The 25,819-nt window shown below is 45.0% G+C and overlaps 1 protein-coding gene across 1 annotated transcript; it reads left to right on the top strand.

Moving 5' to 3' along the window:
- Window positions 1–4,781: 4,781 nt before the first annotated feature.
- Window positions 4,782–24,065, top strand: RIIAD1 (regulatory subunit of type II PKA R-subunit domain containing 1). The gene is made up of 5 exons (XM_060201684.1): window positions 4,782–4,876; window positions 5,681–5,757; window positions 20,723–20,769; window positions 22,074–22,201; window positions 23,950–24,065. Exons 1-4 carry the CDS (start codon window positions 4,793–4,795, stop codon window positions 22,142–22,144), a joined length of 279 nt encoding a protein of 92 aa, XP_060057667.1. The 5' UTR covers window positions 4,782–4,792; the 3' UTR covers window positions 22,145–22,201; window positions 23,950–24,065.
- The last annotated feature ends 1,754 nt before the right edge of the window (window positions 24,066–25,819 follow it).

Below are 25,819 nucleotides of genomic sequence, written 5' to 3'. Positions count from 1 at the left end.
GGAAAGGAAAGGAAAAGAAGAAAAACTGCACTCGCAGCAGGTTAAGCACACATGAGCAAGGACTGGTGCAAGGAAACTAGTTCGAGCCCCCTGCTCCCCACAAGCAGGGGGATTGCTTCACAGGCGGTGAAGCAGGTTTGCAGGTGGTGTCATTCTTTCCCCCTCTCTGTCTTCCCTCCTCTCTTGATTTCTCTCTGTCCTATCCAACAACAACAACAATGATAAACAACAAGGGCAACAAAAGGGAAAAAATAGCCTCCAGGAGCAGTGGATTCCTAGGGCAGACACTGAGTCCCAGCAATGACCCTGGAGGCAAAAAAAAAAAAAAAGAAAAAAAGAAAGAAACTGCACTTATTCTCCCAAGAGTACAGATATTATTTCTGTAACTATCTATCTATATTTGCCATTTTTTCCCCTATGGTTTTGCCTTCTCTTTCTAATTCACAAATTCCTGATGGAATTGGAGTTCAGAGCCCTCTGGTCATCTTCCCCAAACATTTATCCCTCTGAGATTATGGACCAAAATTCTTTATGGGGTACAGAAGATGGAAGGTCTGAATTCTTTAACTGCTTCTCTGCTGGACATGGGCATTGGCAGGTTGATCCATACCCCCAGCTTATTTATATCTTTCCCTAGCATGTTATTATTATTTTAAATGAGAGACAGAGAGAAAGAGATAGATAGATAGGTAGATAGATAGATAGAAAGATAGAAAGAAGAGCAATGCTTAGCTCTGGCTTATGGTGGTACCTGGCATTGAACCTGGAACCTAGGAGCCTCAGACATGAAAGTCTAATGGAAAATCATTATGTTGTCTCCCCACGTGATTAACAATATATTCAATATTTTATGTTTTTTTTCCCCATCCCAAGTCTTCAGAATTCAGTGTGTATGTTGTATGGGGCACATACTTTGGCTCAGGTGGCTCATGGTCTCTGTACCTGAGACTGTGGCTCTTACTGAGAGGAGGGAGTGGTGGTAAAGACAGGTCCAGGCCACCAGGAACTATCAGCTCTGATTTAACCTCTGCTCCTGCCTGAACAAAATCATTTGTGACAGATGGCAGCTTATCTATCACTCACTCTGTTTACTCCTGAAAAGCAGGCAAGCCACAAATGACAACTAGCCTGGGAGGGGCCCTGGGAAGAAGCTTAGAACTACTCCCTGAACAACCCACCTATCTTTCTTTTTTTCCCTTTCTTTCTTTCTTTCTTTCTTTCTTTCTTTCTCTTCTTTTCTTTCTTTCTTTCTTTCTTTCCTCCTTTCTTTCTGCTTCTCTTTCTTTCTTCCTCTCTGTCTTTCCTCTTTCTCTTTTTTTTTTTCTTTTATATTGCCATCAGAGTTATTGCTGGGATTGGTGCCTGCATGACAAATCCACCAGTGACCATTTCCCCCTTTTTCTTTCTTTCTTTTTCTTTTTGTTTTGTTATTGTTGTTGATAGAGACAGAGAAATTGAGAGGGAAGGGGAAGATAAAGAGGAAAGGAGTAAAACATCCTCAGCACTGCTTCACTGCTTGTGAAGCTTCCTCCTCTGCAGATGGGTACCAGGTGTGAGGTGCAGTTGCCTGGCCTTGCTACCAATTCCCGACTGAAGAATTTCTAATGTTTTAACCTCCTCAATTTTCCTTGAGCAGGGAGAGACAGACAGGGCATTGAGAGACAGGCTTGGCTTCATAATGCTGGGCCTCGCTCTCATGCTCCTCCTTCACTCCTTGGTGCAGTGCACCCACAAGTCTGCAGGCACCCTTCTTTTTGTGTCTTCTGGATTCCCAGAAGCCTCTTTAGGCTCCATCCCTGGGGGCAGGGCTCCACAGCACATGTGCACTTGCAGACTACCTCCTGCCCTTCTCTGGCTTTCTCTTTGATTCCTCCTTAATTAGACACCAGAAGAAAACCTCCTATCACTCACTCTGCTAACTCTCTCCTGAAAAGCAGGCAAACCACAACGGCCTTTTCCCTTCCCCTACTCAACTGCCAATTGAGAAACAACTTAAAATTGATTGATTTGAAATGCTTTTATTTGTTTTATTTTGTCACCAGGGCATGAGGACTTCATGGCTTCTGGTGGCCCTTTTGTTTCTGTCTTGGTTTTTGTTGATAGGGACAGAAAAATAGAGGAAGACAACTTGCCAAACTGTTACACCACTCATGAAGCTTCCCCCCTCCCCTGCTCACAGGTGGGGACCAGGGACTTGAACCTAGGTCTTTGGACATGGTAGCATATGCACTATACTGGGTGTACTATCACATAGTCCCTGCTTTAAATTTTTTAATCTTTATTTATTTATTGTATAAAGACAACCAGAAATTGAGAGGAGGAGGGGAGCTAGAGAGGGAGAGAGACAGAAAGATACCTGTAGACCTGCTTCACCACTCACAAAGCTTCCCTCCCCCTTCCCCCCCATAGGTAGGGACCCAGGGGCCCAAACCTGGGTCCTGGTGCACTGTAACATGTGCACTCAACCAGATGTGCCACCACCGAGCCCCTGGTCCTAGCTTTTTTTATTATTATTATTATTATCATTATTTTTACCAGAGCACTGCTCAGTTTAGGGTGGTTCAGGGGATTGAACTGGGACCTGGGAGGCTTAGGCATGAAAATATTTTGCAGAACCACTATGCTAGCTCACTGGCCCTAAAACGGTTTTTATTTTATTTTTTCCTTTTTTAATCTTTATTTATTTATTGGATAGAGATAGCCAGAAATTGAGAGGGAATGGGGTGGTAGGAAGGGAGAGAGACAGAGAGAGATACCTTCACCACTCTCAATGTGACCCCCCACATTTATTTTTTATGAGAGAGGAAAGTGAGAGGAAGACCAGAGCATTGCTCAGCTATGATATAAGGCACAATTCTGGGAACTGAACCTGCCACCTCTGGGGCCTTTGGTGTGCAAAATGGTGTTTAACCATTTTGAATTTGTGGGTTATACTTCAAATTTTCAACATGAAATCCATATAAAGGGGAGTTGGGTGGTGGTGCATGTGGTGCAAAGTGCAAGGACCTGCCTAAGGATCCCGGTTCTAGCCCCCGGCTCCCCACCTGCAGGGGAATCGCTTCACAGGCAGTGAAGCAGGTCTGCAGGTGTCTATCTTTCTCTCCCCCTCTCTGTCTTCCCCTCCTCTTTCCATTTCTCTCTGTCCTATCCAACAATGACAACATCAATAACAATAATAACTACAACAATAAAAAACAAGGGCAACAAAAGGGAAAATAAATAAATATTTAAAAAATTAAAAAAAAGAAATCCATATGGCGCACTAAAGTAAAAGACTCTGGGGTGGGGGTGGATGGGTGGGGAGAAGACAGGTCCAAGAAGGATGACAGAGGACCTAGTGGGGGCTGTATTGTTATATGAAACTGGGGAATGTGGGCGGTGGGAATTGTGTGGAGTTGTACCCCTCCTACCCTATGGTTTTGTTAATTAATCCTTTCTTAAATAAATAAATAAATAAAATAATAATAATAATAAAAATAAAATAAAAGGAATCTTCCATAAACTTGAGGCTAGGTTGAGTGCCCATGTCAACAACAACACCTCACTTAATACACTGTTAAAGGATTTGAATAAATGTAGGTAATAAAAAAAAAGAAACGGGAATGTTATGCATGTACAAACTATTGTATTTACTGTTGAATGTAAAACATTAATTCCCCAATAAAGAAATAAAAAAAGAAATCCATATAAAGACGTTTTTTTTTTTACTTAATATGTATTATTATTATCGATTCCAAATTATATTCCTCCATGAGGATAATTTCTGGAACCATCCGTTCCACCCCGGTTCCATGGCTGCCAGTTCTTAGCAACATCGCCCCGCCAGATATTCGTCGGGATGCGGCATCATCTAAGTTCATCTCCCACGTCTACGCTCGACCGGACCTGCCAATATACGCGGATATCTTCGCCCACCCTGTCCAACGCTTGACGTCTCGTCACCCAATCTGGTCCCCTACGCCTACACTGAACTTCTCTGTTCCAGACTCTTGGAAACAGAGTTGGCAGTCAGCTGAGGTAAAGAACAAACACCTCATCGCAGACCCCTGCAAGCGTCAACCCGGCTTTGACCTAGCACGTTATGATTGGGCCCTCCTCAATGGCTATCAAACAGGCCATGGCTGGTGCGCCGCTATGTTCCATCGCTGGGGAGCCAGAGACGACCCGAACTGCCCCTGCGGCTACAGACAGACTATGACCCACATAGTCAACGACTGCCCCCTCTCCAGATTCAAAGGAGGTCTCGAAACTTTACATCAGGCTCAACCTGACGCTGTTGACTGGCTACGGAAGAAGGGCAAACGCTAGAAGAAGAAGAATTATTATTAAGAGACAGACACTGAGTACTGTCCAGCTCTGGCTTATGGTGGTGCCAGACATTGAACTTGGAACCTTGGAGATCTTCAGACATCAGCATCTAATGCAGAACTATACAGAGAGCCCGAGAAGGGCAGGAGGCAGCCTGCAAGTGCACATGTGAAGAGGCTTCCTCGAAATGGTGCTGTTAATAACCAGTTAGACTTTATATAGTGCATGTTAAGCTATTTCATGAGGAAAAAACAAAAACTTTTGAGATTGGGGGATAGGCGGTGGTGCACCTGGAACCCCGGTCCCTAAGCTTGGTAACGAGTTGGCTCAACCTTGTGCACAACTTTCAGCATCTTCAGACAGACCCTTGAGCTCCTCTGGAAGGCTGGGCTCGAAATGAGGGCGGGGCCTGGGACTGGGCGTGGTTTGGAACGAGGCGGGGCCTCTTTGCCCGCGCGACCGGTCGCCTTGACAACGCCAGAAGATGGCGACACAGCAGAGCTGGCAGCTGGGTCCGGCCCCAGCGGCCCTGAGCCCAGCACAGTTAGAGATGCTGCGCGACTTCAAGGTGGGTGCAGCTTCATTCACACTGCGGCTCCCCCAGGAGCCTCTGGTGGTAGCAAGGGGGACGCAAAAGGACGGGAGTGAGAACCTGTCCCCAGATAAAGGAGGGAAGACTCAGGCGAGACCCTGGGATTCTGGGTTCTATTTGGAGTCCAAGTGGCTCCTGAAAGTGCAAAAAGAATGAAAACAAGGATCTGGCTAGAAAAGGTGGGCTGAGGGGAGTCGGGCGGTAGTGCAGCGGGTTCAGCCCAAGTGGTGCAAAGCGCAAGGACCGGCGTAAGGATCTTGGTTTGAGCCCCTGGCCCTCCTGTCTCCCCACCTGCAGGGGGGTCGCTTTACAGGCGGTGAAGCAGGTCTGCAGGTGTCTTTCTCTCCCCCTCTCTGTCTCCCCTCCTCTCTCCATTTCTCTCTGTCCTGTCCAACAACGACGACATCAGTAACAGCATCAATAATATCTATAACAATAAGACAAGGGCAACAAAGGGGATATATAAGTAAATAAATATTTTTAAAAATCTTTAAAAAAAAAAGAAAGAATAGGTGGACTGAAACAACTGACCGATTTTTAACTTAGTTGTAAACAAGAACTTTCTGATGGTGGGGACCCAACCTTACATGAAGCCCCTGATCTGAGCAGGAAGCAGCATGGAGACACTGGTGGATGAGAAGATGGAAGTGTAAACTCACTCGTCCTGGGAAAGGCCCTGGTGGCACTCAGGGTGCGGCCACCCACTTCCCTTTACTCTTCCATGGCTGGGACCCTGCCATCTGACTTCATGGCTCCAGACCCTTTGCTTTTGTCCCCTAGATCCAGACTCGGATTGCTAACGAACAGTACCTAAGGACCCACAAAGAAGTGGAGTTGCTCATAAGTGGCTTCTTCAGGTAAGTGATTTTCCAGACAGGTCTTGAGCAACCAGTGGAAATTTTATTTTATTTTACTTATTATTTAGTTATTTATTGGACAAAAACAGAACAAATGTAAGAGGGAAGCACCTGCAGTAGGACTTCACTACTCGTGACGCTTCCCCCCTGCAGGTGTGGACCCTGGGCTTGAACCCAAGTGACTGAGCATTGTAGCATGTGTGCTCAACTGAGTATGCCACCACCTGACCCCAAAAGTGAGGATTTTTTTTACCAGACCTTGCTGAGGATAGATGTATATGCATTCCCTTCTTCCTTAAAAATACCCTCAATTAAGTCAGAAACAGAAGGATGATTATGGGATGAGCTCACTCTCAGGCAGAAGTTGAAAAACAAGATCAGAAAAAGAAAACACAAGTAGAACCTGAAATGGAATTGGAGTATTGCACCCAAGTAAAAGACTCTGGGGTGGGTGGGTGGGTGGGGAGAATACAGGTCCATGAAGGATGATAAATGACATAGTGGGGGTTGTATTGTTAAATGGGAAACTGGGGAATGTTATGCATGTACAAACTATTGTATTTACTGTTGAATGTAAAACATTAATTCCCCAATAAAGAAATAAATTAAAAAAAAAAAGAAGAGAAAACACAAGTAGAACCTGAACTGGAGTTGGCGTATTGCACCAAAGTAAAAGACTCTGGGGTGGGTGGGTTGCGGGGAGAATACAGGTCCAAGAAGGATGACAGAGGACCTAGTGGGGGTTGTCTTGTTATATGGAAAACTGGGAAATGTTATGCATGTACAAACTAGTGTTTTTACTGTCGCATGTAAAACATTAATTCCCCAATAAATAAAATAAAATAAAATATCCTCAATTGCTTCCTGTATGGCCTGAAGATAACACATGGGGGGGTCGGGCGGCAGCGCAGCAGGTTAAGCGCACATGGTGCAAAGCGCAAGGACCGGTGTAAGGATCCTGGTTCGAGCCCCGGCTCTCCACCTGCAGGGGAGTCGCTTCACAGGTGGTGAAGCAGGTCTGTAGGTGTCTTTTTCTCTCCCCCTGTCTTCCCCTCCTCTCTCCATTTCTCTCTGTCCTATCCAATGACGGTGACATCATCAACAACAATAATAACCACAACAACAATAAAAAAAACAACAAGGGCAACAAAAGGAAAAATACATAATAATAAAAAATATTTAAAAAAGAAAAAAGAAAATATCAAATGGTAGATACTCCCTCTCACTCCAACTCTGGAGTTTTAGGACCCAAGATTTTCTCAAAAATATTAATATTCATTCATTTTAGCTGTACTGGTTAATATATACCATATGACACTTGGAAGAGGGAATTTAGCACTTTTTGTTTTTGTTATTGTTGTTGACCTATGCATACAATTTCATTATGCACCAGCCCCCCAGAGTTTTCTTCCTCTACTCTCTCCATAGGAACCCATTGGGTACTGGACACTATTCTCCACTGGAGGAACTTAACAGGATCACTATAACTTAAAAATTCAGGTGTTCTTTGACTTGTTAGGAAATGGAGTGGATAAAGCATTAGAATTTCAGGTATGAGGTCCTGAGTTCAATTCCCAGGACTGCATATGACAGAGTGATGCTGTAGTATGTCTCCCTCCCACTGCCCCCCCCCGTCATAAATAAATTCTTGAAAAAGATATCTGGCCCTTCGCTACATAAGAAGTAGCTGAGCTGGTAGAGTGCAGGTCTTGTATGCCTGAAGTTCCTGCTTTGATCCCTACTGCCTCCTGCACTGGAGCCTTATTCTGGCTTCTCTGTCTGGAACATGTAACTCTCTTCCAGGTATTCTGGAATGTATTCTTTCTTTTCCCCACATCACATTTCAGCGTGGTATTTGTTTAAATGGAAAACTGCTCTTTTTTTTTTTTTTTTAACCAGAGCATAGCTCAGCCCTTTCTTCCCTTCCTTCTTTATTTTATTATTTTTTTAATATTTTATTTATTAATGAGAAAGACAGGAGGAGAGAAAGAATCAGACATCACTCTGGCACATGTGCTGCCAGGGATTAAACTCAGGACCTCATGCTTGAGAGTCCAGCATTTTATCCACTGTACCATCTCCCGGACCACTCTTCCCTTCCTTTTCTTTTCCAGAGCACTTCACAGCTCTGGCTTATGATGGTGCTGGGGATTGAACCTGGGACTTTGGAGCTTCAAGCATGAAGCATGGTTTTTCCATAACCATTATGCTATCTCTCCTTCCCTTGAATGGAAAACTTTGCTAAAGAGATAAAAGGCACAAAAACAAAATAAGGGACCAGAGAATAGCTCACTGGGTGGAGCACATGTCTTGTATGTGTGCAGCCCAGATTTGAGTCCTGGCATCAAATAGGAGGAAGCTCTGGTGTTGCAGTGCATTTATTTCTCACTATCTATCTTAAATGAAAAAGCAGCCTTGAGCTGCACATGTGGGAGGCTCTGGCTCTGGGGAAAATTTTCAGGATAAAAACAAATCATAGAGCAGTAATGGATGAAACCAGTAGAGTTATCTCAAGTACTCTTTGGCTACTGATAAATAGGCAAGGTTTAAATAATAGTAGTGGCTTTATTACGAAGTGCCGAGTTGGTATCATTATAGCATAGTAATTATCAGACTATATTGTATTGCATTGTCAGTCTCCTTTTTCTATCCCTGCGTCAAATCCCTAAGCTAGTGGTGCTATCCTGTGTCTCCAGTGCCCACACAGTGTGTGGCATCTTGGTATATATTTTTTTCCCACCAGAGTTATCTCAGGGACTTGGTGCCTGCATTCCCAGCTGCCATTTATTCCCCCTTTTCTATTTTTTTAAATTTTTTAATATTTATTTATTCCCTTTTTTTGTCCTTGTTGTTTTTATTGTTGTAGTTATTATTGATGTAGTTGTTGTTGGATAGGACAGAGAGAAATGGAGAGAGGAGGGGAAGACAGAGAAGGGGAGAGAAAGATAGACACCTGCAGAGCTGCTTCACTGCCTGTGAAGCGATTCCCCTGCAGGTGGGGATCCGGGGGCTTAACCCCGCTGCGCTACCGCCCGACTCCATTTTTTTTTTTTTTATAGAAGTGACAGAGAGAGAGAGGAGAGGAGAGAGAGCTGTAGAACTGTCCCCCCTACTTGTTCACCTGCAGGTGGAGAACAGGGATATGAACCTGGGTCCTTGCTTATGGTAACGTGTGGGCTTTATTGGGTGCACCATTACCCAGCCCCCTTGGTACATGTTTTGCTGATGCAACATATCTCCAAAAGAGATTTTTTCCTTTAATATTTTATGTTTTCCTTTTTGTTGCCCTTGTTTTTATCATTGTTGTGGTTTTTATTATTGTTATTGATGTCGTTGTTACCAGATAGGACAGAGAGAAATGGAGAGAGGAGAAGACAGAGATGAGGAGAGGAAGATAGACACCTGCAGACCTGCTTCACCACCTGTGAAGTGATCCCCCTGCAAATGGGGAGCTGGGGGCTTGAACCGGGATCCTTGTGCTTTGCACCATGTGCACTCAACCCGCTGCGCTACCACTCGACCCCCCTCTTTCCTTGATAGCGTGTGAGAGATGGAGATACCATTGCACTGCTTCACTGCTCCTCTGTGCAGGTGGTCCCACATGGTAGCCTTGGGCTTGAACCCAGATTAAGCTCACCTGGTAAAGTGTGCACTCTACCAGGTGAGCTATCTCCCAACTCCCAGAAGAGAGATTACCGTTTCCATGCTACAGGTGAAAAAGAAGCCACAACAGATGATGTAACTTCCCAAGTTTCTTGACTCAGGATCCAAACCCCTGGCTTTTCCACTGGCTTATGTAGTGAGCACAGTAACTGGGGAGTCAGGATGGAGATCACCTCTTTGTGTTTGAGCCATTTCTTCCAGTGGCAGCAGTTTCTCAGAGGGTGGGCAAGGAAAGGAGAAAGGACAAGAAGAAACCTATGTTGAAGGTTGTTGGTGTCGGGGACAGGGGGTGAGACTTGAGTGGAGGATAATGAAGAGGTCCCTTGTCATTTCAGCCCTGGGTATCAGGTCATCACTCCTTGTATTCTTTCTTTTTCTTCTCTCTCTCTCTCTCTTTCTTAAAGTTTCTGTATAAGTATTGCACGCTAACCGATTGCGCCACTGGAGCTCCAAGGTTTCTGAATTTATGTTCATGTGCTTTATTGCTATTCATTGACATTTCTTGCACCCATCACTTATTGCATTAAATAAAATGGATTTACAAGCATTCAGCAGAAAGGAAAAACTTCTGTCTCTATTTTCCTTTCTTTCTTTTTTAAAGCAATTTTTAATATTTTTAAAAAGATTTTATTTATTTGTGAGAAAGATAGGAGGAGAAAGAACCCCACATCCTTCTGGCACACGTGCTGCTGGTAATCGAACTCGGGACCTCATGCTTGAGAGTCCAAAGCTTTACCACTGTGCCACCTCCCAGACCGCCAATTTTTAATTTTTTAAGAATTGTCTTTATTTATTTACTGGATAGAAACAGCCAGAAATTGAGAGAGAATGGGGAGATAGGCAGAGAGACATCTACAACACTGCTTCACCACTCGCAAAGCTTTCCCCCGTATGTGGGGACCAGAGGCTCGAACCCATGTCCTTGCGCACTGTAATGTGTTTAACCAGGTGCGCCAGCACTTGGCCCCTCTTCCTTTCTTCCTTCCTTCCTTCCTTTCTCTCTCTCTCTCTCTTTTTTTTCAATTTATTTTTTATTTTTTTACCAGAGCACTGCTCAGCTCTGGCTTGTGGTGGTGCAGGGCATTGAACCTGGGACTTTGGAGCCTCAGGCATGAGAATCTCTTTGCATAACCATTATGCTATCTACCCCTGCCCTCTCTCTCTCTTTCTTACTTGCTTTCTGTATCATTCTTTCTTATATTTATTTATTTATTTCTTTTTTTTGCCTCCAGGGTTATTGTTGAGGCTGGGTGCCTGCACTACAAACCCACTGCTCCTGGAGGCTATTTTTTCCCCTTTGTTGCCCTTGTTCTTCTTTTATTGCCTTTGTTGTTTATAGTTGTTGTTGTTGCTGCTGCTGTTGCTGTCATTGTTGTTTGATAGGACAGAAAGAAATGGAGAGAGGAGGGGAAGTTAGAGGGGGAGAGAAAGACAGACGCCTGCAGACCTGCTTTACTGTCTATGAAGTGACTCCCCTGCAGGTGGGAAGCTGGGGGCTGGAACTGAGATGTTATGCCTGGCTTAACCTCTTGCGCTACTGCCCAGCCCCCCCTTTTTTTTTCTCCAGGGTTATTGCTGGGGCTTGGTGCCTGCACCATGAATCCACTGCTCCTGGAGGCTGTTTTGTTTCCCATTTTTGTTGTCCTTGTTGTTATTATTGTTACTGTTGCTATTGCTGTTGCTGTTGGAAATTGAGAGAGGAGGTCAAGACAGAGAGGGGAGAGAAAGATACCTGTAGACCTGCTTTACCACTTGTGAACTTATATTTATTCTTTTTCTTAAAAGTTTATTTATTTATTTGAAACATAGAAGGAGAGAGAAAGAGCCACACATCACTCTGGTACATGTGCTGCTGGGGATTGAACTGAGGACCTCATGCTTGAGAGTCTGATGCTTTGTTCACTGTACCACCTCTCGGACCACACTTACACTTATTCTTAATGAAAATAAAGGATGACCTGTTTTCATCCTAGGCCTTGGAGTTCAAGTAAGGGATGCCTCTAGCAGGGAGGTTGGGGATGTGAAGAGCCTGCATGAAGCTGTCTGCATTGTATAGAGTCAGGGCTTCCTGGGCAGGTAAGGCCTTCTAGGTTGGTGTAGCCTGGCAGCCACAGCCCAGAGCACCTGTGGCAGATAGCACCAGCCTCGGAATCACAGATTGACTTTATTTACTCACTTTATGAACCTGAGCAAATGATTAACCTGCTGAAGATCTGGCATTTATTTATTACCAGAGCACTGCTCAACTCTGGCTTATGGTGAGTCTGGGGACTGAACCTGGGACTTTGGAATCAGAGGCATGGAAGTCTCTTTGCATAAGTATTATGCTGTCTCCCCTGCCCTATTTTTTTCTTAAAGATTTCCCCCATTTATTTAATTTATTTATAAAATAAACAAATATTGACAAGACCACAGGATAAAAGGAGTATAATTTCATACAATTCCCACCACTAGTGTCTCGCATCCCATCCTCTCCCTTAAAGCTTTCCTATTCTTTATCCCTCTGATAGCATGGCCCCAGGGTCATTATGGAGTGCAGAAGGTGGAAGGTCTGGTTTCTGTAATTGTTTTTCCGCTGAAGATGGGTGTTGGCAGGTTGATCTATACTCCCAGCCTGACCCTATCTTTCCCTACTGGGGCTCTGGAGAGGTAGGGGTCCAGGGTACATTGGTGAGGTCCTCTGTCTGGGGAAGTCAGGATGGCATCATGGTAGCATCTGCAACTTGATGGCTGAAAAAGCATTAAGACATAAAGCAGAACAAATTGTTTAATAGTCAAGAACCTAAAGGCAAGAATATAGTAGATGAGTTTTGGGATCTCCATTTTGGAAAAAGCTAGTAGGTCTATTTTTTTAAATATTTATTTATTCCCTTTTGTTGCCCTTGTTGTTTTATTGTTGTAGTTATTATTGTCGTTGTTGATTAGGACAGAGAGAAATGGAGAGAGGAGGGGAAGACAGAGAGGGGGAGAGAAAGAGAGACACCTGCAGACCTGCTTTACTGCTTGTGAAGCGACTTCCCTGCAGGTGGGGAGCCAGGAGCTTGAACCAGGATCCTTATGCTGGTCCTTGCACTTTGTGCCATCTGTGCTTAACCTGCTGAGCTACCACCCAACTCCCACTAGGAGGTCTTTTTTTTTTTTTTTTTAATTTTCCCTTTTGTTGCCCTTGTTGTTTTTATTGTTGTTGTGGTTATAATTGTCGTTATTAGGACAGAGAGAAATGGAGAGAGGAAGGGAAGACAGAGGGGGATAGAAAGATAGACACCTGCAGACTTGCTTCACCTCCTGTGAAGTGATTCCCCTGCAGGTGGGGAGCTGGAGGCTTGAACCGGGATCTTTATGACGGTCCTTGCACTTTGCACCACCTGCGCTTAACCTGCTACACTACTGCCCAACTCCTGGAGGTCTATTTTAACAATATTCTCGGGGCCCCATGACTTTACTAATTTTTGCTTGAACACGACAGCTAACATGCAGGTGGACCAGGTATTGTTTGAGGAGATGGTGTCATAGTTGGAAATAGGACTAGAAAGCTGTATCAGGGGGCACTTCCAGTAGGTGTGGCCATGGAATAACTAGGACCAAGTCACCTCTCCTGCCAAAACAGCTAATAAATACAACAAGAGAACCAACTGAAGTCATAATCTACAGCTGAAAGTTCTGCAGCCTCAGGTGGGTGTTCGAGTGAGGTTGCAGCAAAAAGGGGTATGGGCACAGGTTGAAGAACGGCAAAGTCAAATCAGAGCTCTGGGTGGCTTGGGTGCTGAGCAGCGCCATTTTGGCGATTTCACCTTAAGCACAGCAAGCAAGTGACGTTGTTTCTAGTGCTGGAAGAAAAGAAACAGGAGCTTAAAACCTCTCAGTCTTTGACTCAGGGGGGCTTTAGCCTTCTGAATTTAAGGCAAGGACATAACATAAAACAGGGTATTTGTGACCACAAGACAGCCCAAAGCAACCATCCCCCTACCTCATCCCACCTTCCGCAGACCATACAAACAAGAGAAACCTAGAGATGACAATAGCACCACCTGCTGGCCATCAATAACGAGCACCAAAAAAAAAAAAAAAGCACAAGTAGAGAAGCAGAACAACCAACTATGCTGTATCAGTCAGATAGAAGTGAAACAGGAAATCCACGGAATTACAGATTTAGAGAGACCAAGAGACAGACTACACAGAGCTCATCATGAGGACTCTCCAAGAAATTAAGCAAGAATTAAAAGAGCATGTTATATGGAATTAAAACACATAAGAGGAACTTATAACAGAGTTAAACTAAGAATCTTCAAATATTGAAAGAAGAACTTCAGTCAGAACTCCAGGGAGTAAAAGTCACTCTAACTGCAATCCATGCTCAGGTAAAAGGCTTATCAAGTAGATCCGCACATTCAGAAGAAATACTCTCCAGTCCAGAAGATACGACCAGCCCACTCTTTCAATTCAAAGATGAGGGAGAGGAATGGTTTAGAAAGACTGAAGCAACTCTCTGCGAAATTTCAGACTCCATCAAAAGATTGAATATAAGAGTGATAGGTGTATCTGAAGAGGAGGACAAGGCCAAAGGCCCAGAGTCCATTTTCAGAGTAATTTTAGCTGAGAACTTCCCTCACTTAGGAAACCATCAGAACATCCTCATTCCAGAGGCAGAACGATCACCCAGATTTATAAATACGAAAAGACCAACACCAAGGCACATTATTGTAAAACTATCAAAAGTCTACAAGGAAAAAATTGTGCTGGCTGCTAGGGAAAGGAAAGAAGTTGAAGGATAAAGAATAGGAAAGCTATCAGGGGAGGGGATGGGATTCAGAGTTCTGGTGGTGGGAATTGTGTGGAGTTGTACCCCTCTTATCCTATGTTTTTTGTCAGTGTTTCCTTTTTTTTTTTTTTAAAGATTTTATTAAAAAAAAAGATTTTATTTATTTATTTATGAGAAAGATAGGGAGAGAGAAAGAACCAGACATCACTCTGGCACATGTGCTTCTGGGGATCGAACTCAGGACCTCATGCTTGAGAGCCCGAAGCTTTATCACTGCGCCACCTCCAGGGCCACTGTCAGTGTTTCCTTTTTATAAATAAAAATTATATATATAAAAAAGAAGGGAGTTGGGCTGTAGTACAGCGGGCTAAGCACAGGTGGCGCAAAGCACAAGGACCGGCATAAGGATCCCGGTTCGAACCCCGGCTCCCCACCTGCAGGGGAGTCGCTTCACAGGCGGTGAAGCAGGTCTGCAGGTGTCTATCTTTCTCTCCTCCTCTCTGTCTTCCCCTCCCTCTCTCCATTTCTCTCTGTCCTATCCAACAACAACAACAATAACTACAACAATAAAAAAAAAAACAACAAGGGCAACAAAAGGGAAAAAATAAATAAAATAAATTAAAAAAAAAAATATATATATATATATATAAAGAAGTTATAAACAAAGGCAGAGCTGTAAGACTTTCATCAGATTTATCTTTATAAACTCTAGAGGCAAGGAGAGTGTGGAGTGACATATTCAAAGTTCTAAAGGAGAGGGAATTTCATCCATGAATATTGTATCCTGAAAAATTATCCTTCAAATAAGAGGGAGAAATAAAGGTTTTCTCAAATATTTAATAACTAAAGAAATTTGCCACAATCAACCCCACCTTACAAAAACTACTGAACCGAGTCCCACAAGAAAGGAGGAAGCAAAGGAATACATGTTCCAAACCCCAAGTTGCAGATGCCACCATGATGTCAACCTGACTCGCCTAGACAGACTACCTCAGCAATGTACCCTGGTACCCTGCCTCTTCAAAGCCCTGCCCCAATAGGGAAAGATAGGAACAGGCTGAGAGTATGAATCAACCTGTCCATTGGAGAGGCAATTACAGAAACCAGACCTCCCACCTTCTGCACCCCATAATGACCCTGTCCATGCTCCCAGAGAAAATAGGAAAGATTCCAATGGCGGGGATGGGATATGGAACTCTGGTGGTGGGAAATGTGTGGAATTTCACCCCTCTTATTCTATGGTTCTGTCAATATTTTCTATTTTTTCTTATTTTACAAATAAAAAGAAAAGAAAAGGAAAGAAAGGAATAGAAGCAGGACCATAGGAAAAAAATTGCCAAATATATATAACAAGAGATAGATAGCTATAGAAATAATAGGGAGTCGGGTGGTAGTGCAGCGGGTTAAGCACATGTGGTGCAAAGCGCAAGGACTGGAGTAAGGATCCCGGTTCGAGCCCCCGACCACCTGTTAAAAATATTTCTTGGGAGGGAGTCGGGTGGTAGCACAGCGGGTTAAGCGCAGGTGGCGTGAAGCACAAGGACTGGCGTAAGGATCCCCGGCTCCCCACCTGCAGGGGAGTCACTTCACAGGCGGTGAAGCAGGTCTGCAGGTGTCTATCTTTCTCTCCCCTCTCTGTCTTCTCCTCCTCTCTTAATTTTTCTCTGTCCTAACAATGACGACATCAATAACAACAATAATAATATCTACAACAACAATAAAAAAAACAACAGGGACAACAAAAGGAAAAATAGGGGCCGGGTGGTGGCGCACCTGGTTGAGCGACATGTTACAGTGCGAAAGGACCCGGGTTCAAGCCCCTGACCCCTACCTCCAGGGGGAAAGTTTTGTGAGTGGTGAAGCAGGGCTTCAGGTTTTTCTCTATCTCCTCCTTCCCTCTCAATTTCTGGCTGTTTCTATCCAATAAATAAAGATAATAAAAAAAATTTTAAGGGAAAATAAATATTTAAAAAAAAAAAAAATATATATATATATATATTTCTCGGGGAGCCGGGCAGTAGCGCAGTGGGCTAAGCAGGTTAAAGCACAAGGACCGGCATAAGGATCCTGGTAAGAGCCCCCGGCTCCCCACCTGCAGTGGGGTGGCTTCACAGGCAGTGAAGCAGGTCTGTAGGTGTCTCTCTTTCTCTCCTCCTCTCTGTCTTCCCCTCCTCTCTCTATCTAACATCGACGACATCAATAACAACAACAATAATAACTACAACAACAACAAAAACCAAGGGCAACTAAAGGGAAAATAAATACATATTAAAAATATTAAAAATATTTCTTACTTATTTTTTATTTATTAACTTTTGATTGAGACAGAGAGAAACTGAGATGGAAGGGGGAGACAGAGAAGGAGACAGACTACTTCTGCAGCATTGTTTCACTGCTCGTGAAGCTTCCCCTTGCCAGTGGGGACTGGGGGCTTGAACCCAGGTCCTTGCACACTGTAATGTATGTGCTCATCCAGGTACCCCACCACCTAGCCCAAATATTTATTTGTGAGAGAGAAGCAAACTGTCACTGTGGCATATGCAATGATGGGAATCAATTCCAGATTCCATGTTTGAGAGCCCAATGCCTGCTCCCCCACCCCTTTTTTTTTTTTTAAATCAGAATACTGCTCAACTCTGGTTTATGGTGGTGCTGGGGATTAACTGGGACCAGTGAGTCTCAGACATGAAGGTCTTTTGCAGAACCATTTTTCTGTCTCCCAGACCTGACTTCTTTTATTTATTTTAAAAATATTTGCCAATGGGAGTTGGGCTGTAGCGCAGTGGGTTAAGCGCAGGTGGTGCTAAGCACAAGGACCCGCATAAGGATGCTGGTTCAAGCCCTGGCTCCCCACCTGCAGGGGAGTCGCTTCACAAGCGGTGAAACAGGTCTGCAGTCTGTCTTTCTCTCCCTCTCTCTGTCTTCCCCCTCCCCTCTCCATTTCTCTCTGTCCTATCCAACAACAATGACAACAATAATAACTACAACAATAAAACAACAAGGGAAACAAAAGGGAATAAATAAATAAAAATAAAAATAAAAATTGCCAATGAAAGAGAGTAAAATCCCCCACACCTATGGACATCTAATCTTTGACAAAGGGGCTCAGACTATTAAATGGGGAAAGCAGAGTCTCTTCAACAAATGGTGTTGGAAACAAACAATGGGTTGAAACATTCAGAATAATGAAACTGAACCACTGTATTTCACCAAATACAAAAGTAAATTCCAAGTGGATCAAGGACTTGGATGTTAGACCATAAACTATCAGATACTTAGAAGAAAATATTGACACAACTCTTTTCCGCATAAATTTTAAAGACATCTTCAGTGAAACGAATCCAATTACAAAGAAGATTAAGGCAAGCATAAACCTATGGGACTACATCAAATTAAAAAGCTTCTTCACAGCTAAAGAAACCACTACCCAAACCAAGAGACCCCTCACAGAATGGGAGAAGATCTTTACATGCCATACATCTGACAAGAGTTTAATAACCAAGATATATAAAGAGCTTGCCAAACTCAACAAGAAGACAACAAATAACCCCATCCAAAAATGGGGGGAGGACATGGACAGAATACTCACCACAGAAGAGATCCAAAGGGCCGAGAAACACATGAAAAAATGCTCCAAGTCTCTGATTGTCAGAGAAATGCAAATAAAGACAATAATGAGATACCACTTCACTCCTGTGAGAATGTCACACATCAGAAAAGGGAACAGCAGCAAATGTTGGAGATGGTGTGGGGTCAAAGGAACCCTCCTACACTGCTAGTGGGAATGTCAATTGGTCCAACCTCTGTGGAGAACAGTCTGGAGACCTCTCAGAAGGCTAGAAATGGACCTACTCTATGACCCTGCAATTCCTCTCCTGGGGATAGATCCTAAGGAACCCAACACACCCATCCAAAAAGATCTGTGTACACATATGTTCTTGGCAGCACAATTTGTAATAGCCAAAACCTGGAGGCAACCCAGGTGTCCAACAACAGATGAGTGGCTGAGCAAGTTGTGGTATATATACACAATGGAATACTACTCAGCTGTAAAAAATGGTGACTTCACCATTTTCAGCCGATCTTGGATGGGCCTTGAAAAAATCATGTTGAGTGAAATAAGTCAGAAACAGAAGGATGAATATGGGATGTTCTCACTCTCAGGCCGAAGTTGAAAAACAAGATCAGAAGAAAAAAACAAAAAAAAACACAAGTAGAACCTGAACTGGAATTGGCGTATCGCACCAAAGTAAAAGACTCTGGGGTGGGGAGAATACAGGTCCAAGAAGGATGACAGAGGACCTAGTGGGGGTTGTATTGTTAAATGGGAAACTGGGGAATGTTATGCATGTGCAAAGTATTGTATTTACTGTTGAATGTAAAACATTAATTCCCCAATAAAGAAATAATTAAAAAAATAAATAAATAAAAATAAAAAAAGAGAGTAAAATAAGGATGGGGGTGTAGCATAATGGTTATGCAAAGAGACTTTCATGCCTGAGGTTCTCAGGTCCCAGCTTCAATCCCCCACACCGCCATAAGCCAGAGCTGGGCAGTGCTCTGGTAAAAAAAAGAGAGAAAAGAGAACAAGCCTGAAGAACGAGGGGAGTCAGAATGTCACTCTGACACGTGTGATGCTGGGGATTGAACTCAGGGCGTCATGCTTAAGAGCCTAGTACACTATCTACTGCGCCACCTCTCAGGTCACATTATTTATTTTTTTCTTAATTTTTTTTTTTTTTGCCTCCAGGGTTATTGCTGGGACTCAGTGCCTGCACCAGAATCCATTGCTCCTGGAGGCTATTTTTTTCCCTTTTGTTGCCCTTGTTGTTTTATTGTTATGGTGGTTATTGTTTTTGTTATTGATGTCATTTTTGTTGGATAGGACAGAGAGAAATGGAGAGGAGGGGAAGAGGAAGACAGAGAGGGGGAGAGAATGATAGACAGCTGCAGACCTGCTTCACTGCTTGTGAATCAACCCCCTGCAGGTGGGGAGATGGGGGCTTGAACCGGGATCCTTAAGTTAGTCTGGCTTCCCGCCCGCCGTGTGCACTTAGCTCGATGTGCTACCACCTGACCCCCTATTTATTTATTTATTTATTTTATTTTTATTTTTATTATTATTTTCCTCCTCCAGGGTTATTGCTGGGCTCAGTGCCTGCACCATGAATCCACCGCTCCTGGAGGCCATTTTTCCCCCCTTTTGTTGCCCTTGTTGTAGCTTCGTTGTGGTTATTATTATTGCCCTTGTTGACGCAATTCGTTGTTGGATAGGACAGAGAGAAATGGAGAGAGGAGGGGAAGACAGAGAAGGGGAGAGAAAGATAGACACCTGCAGACCTGCTTCACCGCCTGTGAAGCGATTCCCCTGCAGGTGGGGAGCCGGGGGCTTGAACCGGGATCCTTACGCCGGTTCCTGCGCTTTGCACCACATGCGCTTAACCCACTGAGCCACCGCCCGACCCCCTATTTATTTTTTTAGTAAGTATTTCTGTGAAAGAGAGAGCAGGAGAACCAGAGCTTCACTCTGGAACAGGCATTGCCAAACTTAGGACCCTATAACTTGAGGGCCCCACAATCTAACCTGATTTCTTCATGTGTAAAATGGGTGGCAGTAGTCCACCACTGTGCCATGGGGGCAGTGTAAAGCGAGCAGACCTTCCTAAACCTTTGTGGACTGCAGGCACTGTCACAGTGTCTGTCCCCTGGGCTGCAAGGCCCACAGTCACCTTCAGTCTATCTCTTCAGCTTTGTTTGCTCTCTTGTTCCTCACCTCATGGAACAAGGTTGTGAGGTCGTGTAGGCCCCACCACATGTGTGCCTCTCAAAAACTAGGTAGCAGTTGCTTTAGCTTTCCTGGCCTGGCTTGGTGTCTAGCTCTGTAAAACTGGCTTACGCAGCCTGGGAGGTAGTGTAGTGGATAAAGTGTTGGGTTCACAGGCATGAAGTCCCCAGCATTGCATGTTAGAATGATGCTCTGCTTCTCTCTCCCTCTCCCTCTCATTAATTCATAAATAGATCTTTGGACTGGGGAGACAGTATAATGGTTAGCAAAAATACTTTCATTCCAGAGACTTCAAAGTCTCAGGTTCAATCATTAGCACATAACCCTCAAAGTAGCTCACTTGGCTAGTGCTCTGCTTTGCCCCAGGTTCAAGCCTGGACTTCAAAGCACTGAAGGAAGCTTCAGAGCTGTGGTCTCCCTCCCCTCACCCGCCCCATATATGTATCTGCTTTTCTACCTCTAAAGAAAAAAATCACTAGCATCACCATAAACCAGAGTTGATAAAGAAAAAATGTGTGTGTGTGTGTGTGTGTGTGTGTGTGTGTAGATATGTATCTTCAATGAATGACAGACTGCCTGGCCACAGCCCAGCTGTCTGGTAAGGTGAGACCTTTTTGCCACTTAGAATGTTCTGCTTCTTTGCCTCAGCCTTTACCCCAAGCCCTCTTGGCTCTGTGCCTCCCACACTGGGTGTGTCTGGGGTCATTCTGCTCCCCGAGAGCTCAGCTTCCCTGCCCTTATCCCTTTATGTCTTCCAGAGAAATATATCTGAAAAGACCAGACAACATCCTGGAATTTGCTGCGGGTGAGTCAGTCTATCCGGGTGTTAGTCAAGCCAGAGCCAGGAGCCTTCAGAGGACTCCCCGAGGAGTTGGAGGCACCTCTTTGCCTCATGTCCTCTAAGGAAACTGCAGAAGGCTCTGGCCTCCCCTGTCATTTCCTCAAAACGAGGCCAGATAAGAAAGGAGGCAGAACTTTCTCAGCACAGGAGGTGTTCACAATTTGGAGATTCCCAGAGGAATGAGCTGGCAGCTCCTTTCCCAGTCTCTGAAAGCAGGGTTCTCCACCCCGGCTGCACATTAGAGCCCTCCAGGGAGCTGTTACAAATCCCGATGCCCAGGCCCGCCCCAGAGAGCTGGATTTAATTAGTCTGGGTGGGGCCAGGCAGCTACAGTCACAAAGGCTCCCGGGTATTCTAACAGGTTCAGCTGCCCCCACACATCCACAGGTCACTGGTGCTTACAGGGAAAGGCTGGCAGGAGGATTTCTGGAGTTCTCTGCTTTTCCTCATGCTGCTGTCTCACATCCTGCTGGGCATGTAACACCCTTTCTGTCTTCACAGAGAGGAGGTGAGAGCTCAGAGCCAGTCAGTGAGCTGAGGCCAGGCAAGAATAGCAATTAGCGTTCACTTAGGCCCCTAGGATGGCCAGGAACAGGAAACCCAGAGATTTGGGGGGTGGAGGATGGAGAGAGCAGCACTACAAAGAGACTTCTATGCTTGAGGCTCCAAGGTCCCAGGCTCAGTTCTCAGCACCACCTTAAGCCAGAGCTGAGCAGTGCTTTGATGAAAGAGGAGAGAGAGAGAGAGAGAGAGAGAGAGAGAGAGAGAGAATAAAAGAAGGAAGTACGAGGGGCCAGGTGGTGGCACACCTAGTTGAGCACACGTGTTACAGTGCACAAGGACCCAGGTTCAAGCCCCTGGTCCCTATGTGCAGAGGAAAGCCTCATGAGTTGTGCTGCAGTTGTCTCTCTCCCTATCACCCCTTTCTCTCTCTATTTCTGGCTGTCTCTATCCAGTAAACAAATAAAGATTAAAAAAGGAGAAGAAGAAGCAAGGAGGGGAAGGGAAAGAAAGCTTACACAGAGATTTTTGGGGAGCAGAGGGGGGGCCATGGCATTTCTCGGGAGCCTGGAGAGGGCAGGCTCAGAGCTGGAGGCAGGGGACTTTCTGTGGCATCCCTTAAAACCCCCTAGATTAGGGCCACTGGTAAGAGCCTTGCTAAGACTAAGACCCCCCACCTCCAGCTTTCTAGCCAAGTAAACTCCCTCTTGGCTTCTCCCCATGGGCTTAGGTTGAGATGATCTCTTCTCTTTTGATTCCCATCCCAGACTATTTCACGGATCCAAGGCTTCCCAACAAGATTCACATGCAGCTAATTAAGGAGAAGAAAGCAGCTTAATTAGCAGAATCATGATGCTCAGCTGTGGACGGAGCCCAGCCAGACTGCAGCCTTGGGGTGGGTGTGAACCCCTGCTCTCTGGCAGGCTCCTCTGTGCCTGTGAAAATCAGGGGTGGGCCAGATGGCCCAGGGAGCGAGTAAAACCAAGTGGAGATGAGGAGAGATTTCCTGCAAATGTCCAGTGTTCGGGATACTATTTGGGGGGCTCTAGGGGTTGTGAAGACAGGCCCAGGGTTGGTCTGGCATGTCTGTGGCAGGAAGAGAGATGGTCTTAGGCTCATGAAATGGGTTAGGAGGGTGGAGCTGTGGCTATGGTGATGGCAGAGACAGGCATATGGGGTGGGTTCCCAATTCCAGAGGGCCGGTCCAGGGCCTTTTCCCTCTGTCTTTGACAGTGGGAGGCAGGCTTTGTTTCGGGGAAATGTAGGAGCAGTCTCCCTCACTGGCTGTGCTCTGTCCCCTGCCCCTTTAAGCCAGACTGTTACTAGGAATCACACATTTAAAAAAAAATATTTATTCCCTTTTGTTGCCCTTGTTTTTCATTGTTGTAGTTATTATTGTTGTTATTGCTGTCTTTGTTGTTGGATATGACAGAAATGGAGAGAGGAGGGGAAGACAGAGAAGGGGAGAGAAAGATAGACACCTGCAGACCTGCTTCACCACTTGTGAAGTGACTCCCCTGTAGGTGGGGAGCCGGGGGCTTGAAGCGGGATCCTATGCCGGTCCTTGCACTTTGCACCACCTGCACTTAACCCACTGTGCTACCACCCAACTCTTGGAACCACACATTTTAAAGGCAGGATGGTTTCTGGAATGATAGTGAAGTTTTTGTTTGGTTTTTTTAAGATTCATTTATTTTTTTAACATTTTATTTATTTACTGGATAGTGACAGAACTCAAGAGGAAAGGGAAAGAGACAGAGAGACACCTGCAGCGCTGCTTCACTGCTTGGGAAGTTTTACCTTTTATTTCCACAGGGTTATTGAGGCTTGGTGCCTGCACGATGCCTCTACCACTTCTGGCAGCTGTTTATTTATTTAATTAATCTTTCTTTTGATAGTGGGTGAGAGAGAGAGAAAGGAAAACAGAGACAGGCAGAAGAGACACCTGCAGCACTGCTTTGCTATTCATGAAGCCCTACCCCTGCCCCTAGCAGGTGGGGACCAGGGGCTTGAACCTGGGTCTTTATGCATGGCAGTATGTGCATTATGCCAAATGAGCCACCACCATCTGGCCCCAAGATGTACTTATTTATACTGATATTATTTTAAAGCTTTTTTTTTTTTTAACTAATGAAGGAGAGAGACAGAATCAGTGTGTCACTGTGGCACATGCAGTACCAAGAATGAACTCTGGACCTCATGGTTGCCAGCCTAGTGTTTTAGCCACTGTTCTACCTTCCAGGCTATGTTTTTTGTTTTTTTTTTTAATATTATTTATTTTCCCTTTTGTTGCCCTTGTTTTATTGTTGTAGTTGCTGTTGATGTCATCATTGGATAGGACGTTGGATAGAGAGAAATGGAGAGAGGAGGGGAAGACAGAAAGGGGGAAAGAAAGATAGACACCTGCAGACCTGCTTCACCAACTGTGAAGCGACCCCACTGCAGGTGGGGAGCTGGGAGCTCAAACAGGGGATCCTTACGCCAGTCTTTGTGCTACGCTATGTGCCCTTAACCCACTGCGCTACCACCCGACTCCCCCAGGCTATGTTTTCTTTTCTTTTCTTTCTTTCTTTTCTTCTTTTTTTAATGTGAAGTGGGGAAAAGTCACCTTTGTGATTTAGTGGAACCATTTCTGTCTTGCAGGGTCACCTGGAAACCAGAGAGCCCTGTTACCCTCAGTATGGATTCCAAGCCACTTTTCACTCCACCTACCTTTGCAAAAGCTCTTAGATATTCTCATTAAAGGAAAAGAAAAAGGCCTTCCTCTTCTCTTTTTATACTTACTTTCTTATTAATGAGAGTGAGAGAAATATAGCCAGAGCAGCATCATCACTCTGGCACATGCAATGCTGGGGACTGTACACAGTGCCTTGTGCTTAGGTGTCCAATACTTTATCCACAGCACCACCTCTTGGCTTCCTTCCTTCCTTCCTTCCTTCCTTCCTTCCTTCCTTCCTTCCTTCCTTTATTCATTCCTTTTTGTTGCCCTTTTTTATTGTTGTAGTTGCTATTATTGTTGTTGATGTCATCATCATTGGATAGGACAGAGAGAAATGGAGAGGGGAGGGGAAGACAGAGAGGGAGAGAGAAAGAGAGACACCTGCAGACCTGCTTCACTGCTCGTGAAGCGACCCCCCTGCAAGTGGGGAGCCAGGGACTCGAACTGGGACCCTTACACTGGTCCTTGCACTTTGTGACTTCTTTTCTTTAACTCAGGAGAAGCACATCCTTAGGGGAGGGCTGCTCTGCCAAAGCTTTGACCTTCAGCAGCAAATCTGTTTCTGTGAGGGTCATAGCCTGTGGCCTCTCTGCTAAGCCCAGGGGCTCTTTCCACAAGCACCTCCAGACAGTGCACTCCACTGCAGACCACCCACTGTAGGCCAAGAGGGAAGGGAAAATGGGTTGGGCAGTGGCATATCTGGCTGACTGCACATGTAACCATGTCAAGAATCCTGGTTCAACCCCCTAGTCCCCACCACGAGTGAAGCAGTGCTATAGGTGTCTCTTTCTCCCTAGCTCCCCTTTCCTTTTGGATTTCTCTGTCTCTACAAATAAATATTAAATAGATAAATAAAAAAATACTGCAGGAAAAAGTAGGTATGGGGGGGTTGGGCAGTAGTGCACCAGGTTAAGTGCACATAATGAGAAACTCAAGGACCGGCTTAAGGATCTTGGTTTGAGTCCCTTGCTCCCCACCTGCAGGAGTGTCACTTTATAAGTAGTGAAGCAGGTCTGCAGGCATCTATCTTTCCCTCCCCCTCTCAATTTCTCTCTGTCCTATCCAACAACAACAGCAACAACAATAACAGCAACAACAACAACAACAACAGTGGAAACAAGATGGCATCCAGGAGCAGTGGATTCATAGTGCAGGCACTGAGCCCCAGTGATAACCCTGGAGGCAAAAAAGAGAAAAAAATGTAGGTATGGTGAGAGACCCACAGCCCATCATGGTAGGTTGGAGTCAGATTGCAGACATCCGCAGCAGCTTCTTTTCCTGCATCCTCCTGTGATGCTGGACAGAACATACAGGCGGTGACTAACTTGACACCCAGGGAAGCAGTGCTGAGAGTGATCCAGGCTGGAAAGAGACAGAATACGCAGAACCCGCTCTCAGAGTCTTGCATACTGTGAGACACAACCCTCAAGGGGACTCCTAACAACTGTGGACTTTGCTCTAGAGCATCTTGAGGGACAACCATCCATCTACTTGGTTTTCTGCTAAGAAACTGGGAGTGTACTTAGCCTTGTGAAGTCCTCTCAAACCTGGGGGTGGGGGGAGCTGTGTGTTTATGTCCTGCCTCTCTGGCTCCACTGTACAAAGGGCCCCTCACCTGTACGCTGCTGTTAGCATCACCATAGCAACTGAAGCCCTGGCCAAAGTTGGGAGGGGGCGACTCCAATTCTTGTTCCCAGCTGCCATCACCTGCAATAACAGCAAGGGCCACAAAGCAGGGTGTTTTGAGAGCTCCTGAGAGATACATAAGAAGCTATGGACTAGGAGCCAAGGAGT

This window comes from Erinaceus europaeus, chromosome 11 (genome assembly GCF_950295315.1).
Source record: "Erinaceus europaeus chromosome 11, mEriEur2.1, whole genome shotgun sequence".
NCBI classification, from domain to species: domain Eukaryota; kingdom Metazoa; phylum Chordata; class Mammalia; order Eulipotyphla; family Erinaceidae; genus Erinaceus; species Erinaceus europaeus.
Note: the sequence above shows the minus strand (reverse complement) of the source record. Positions and strands in the feature narration are given on the sequence as shown.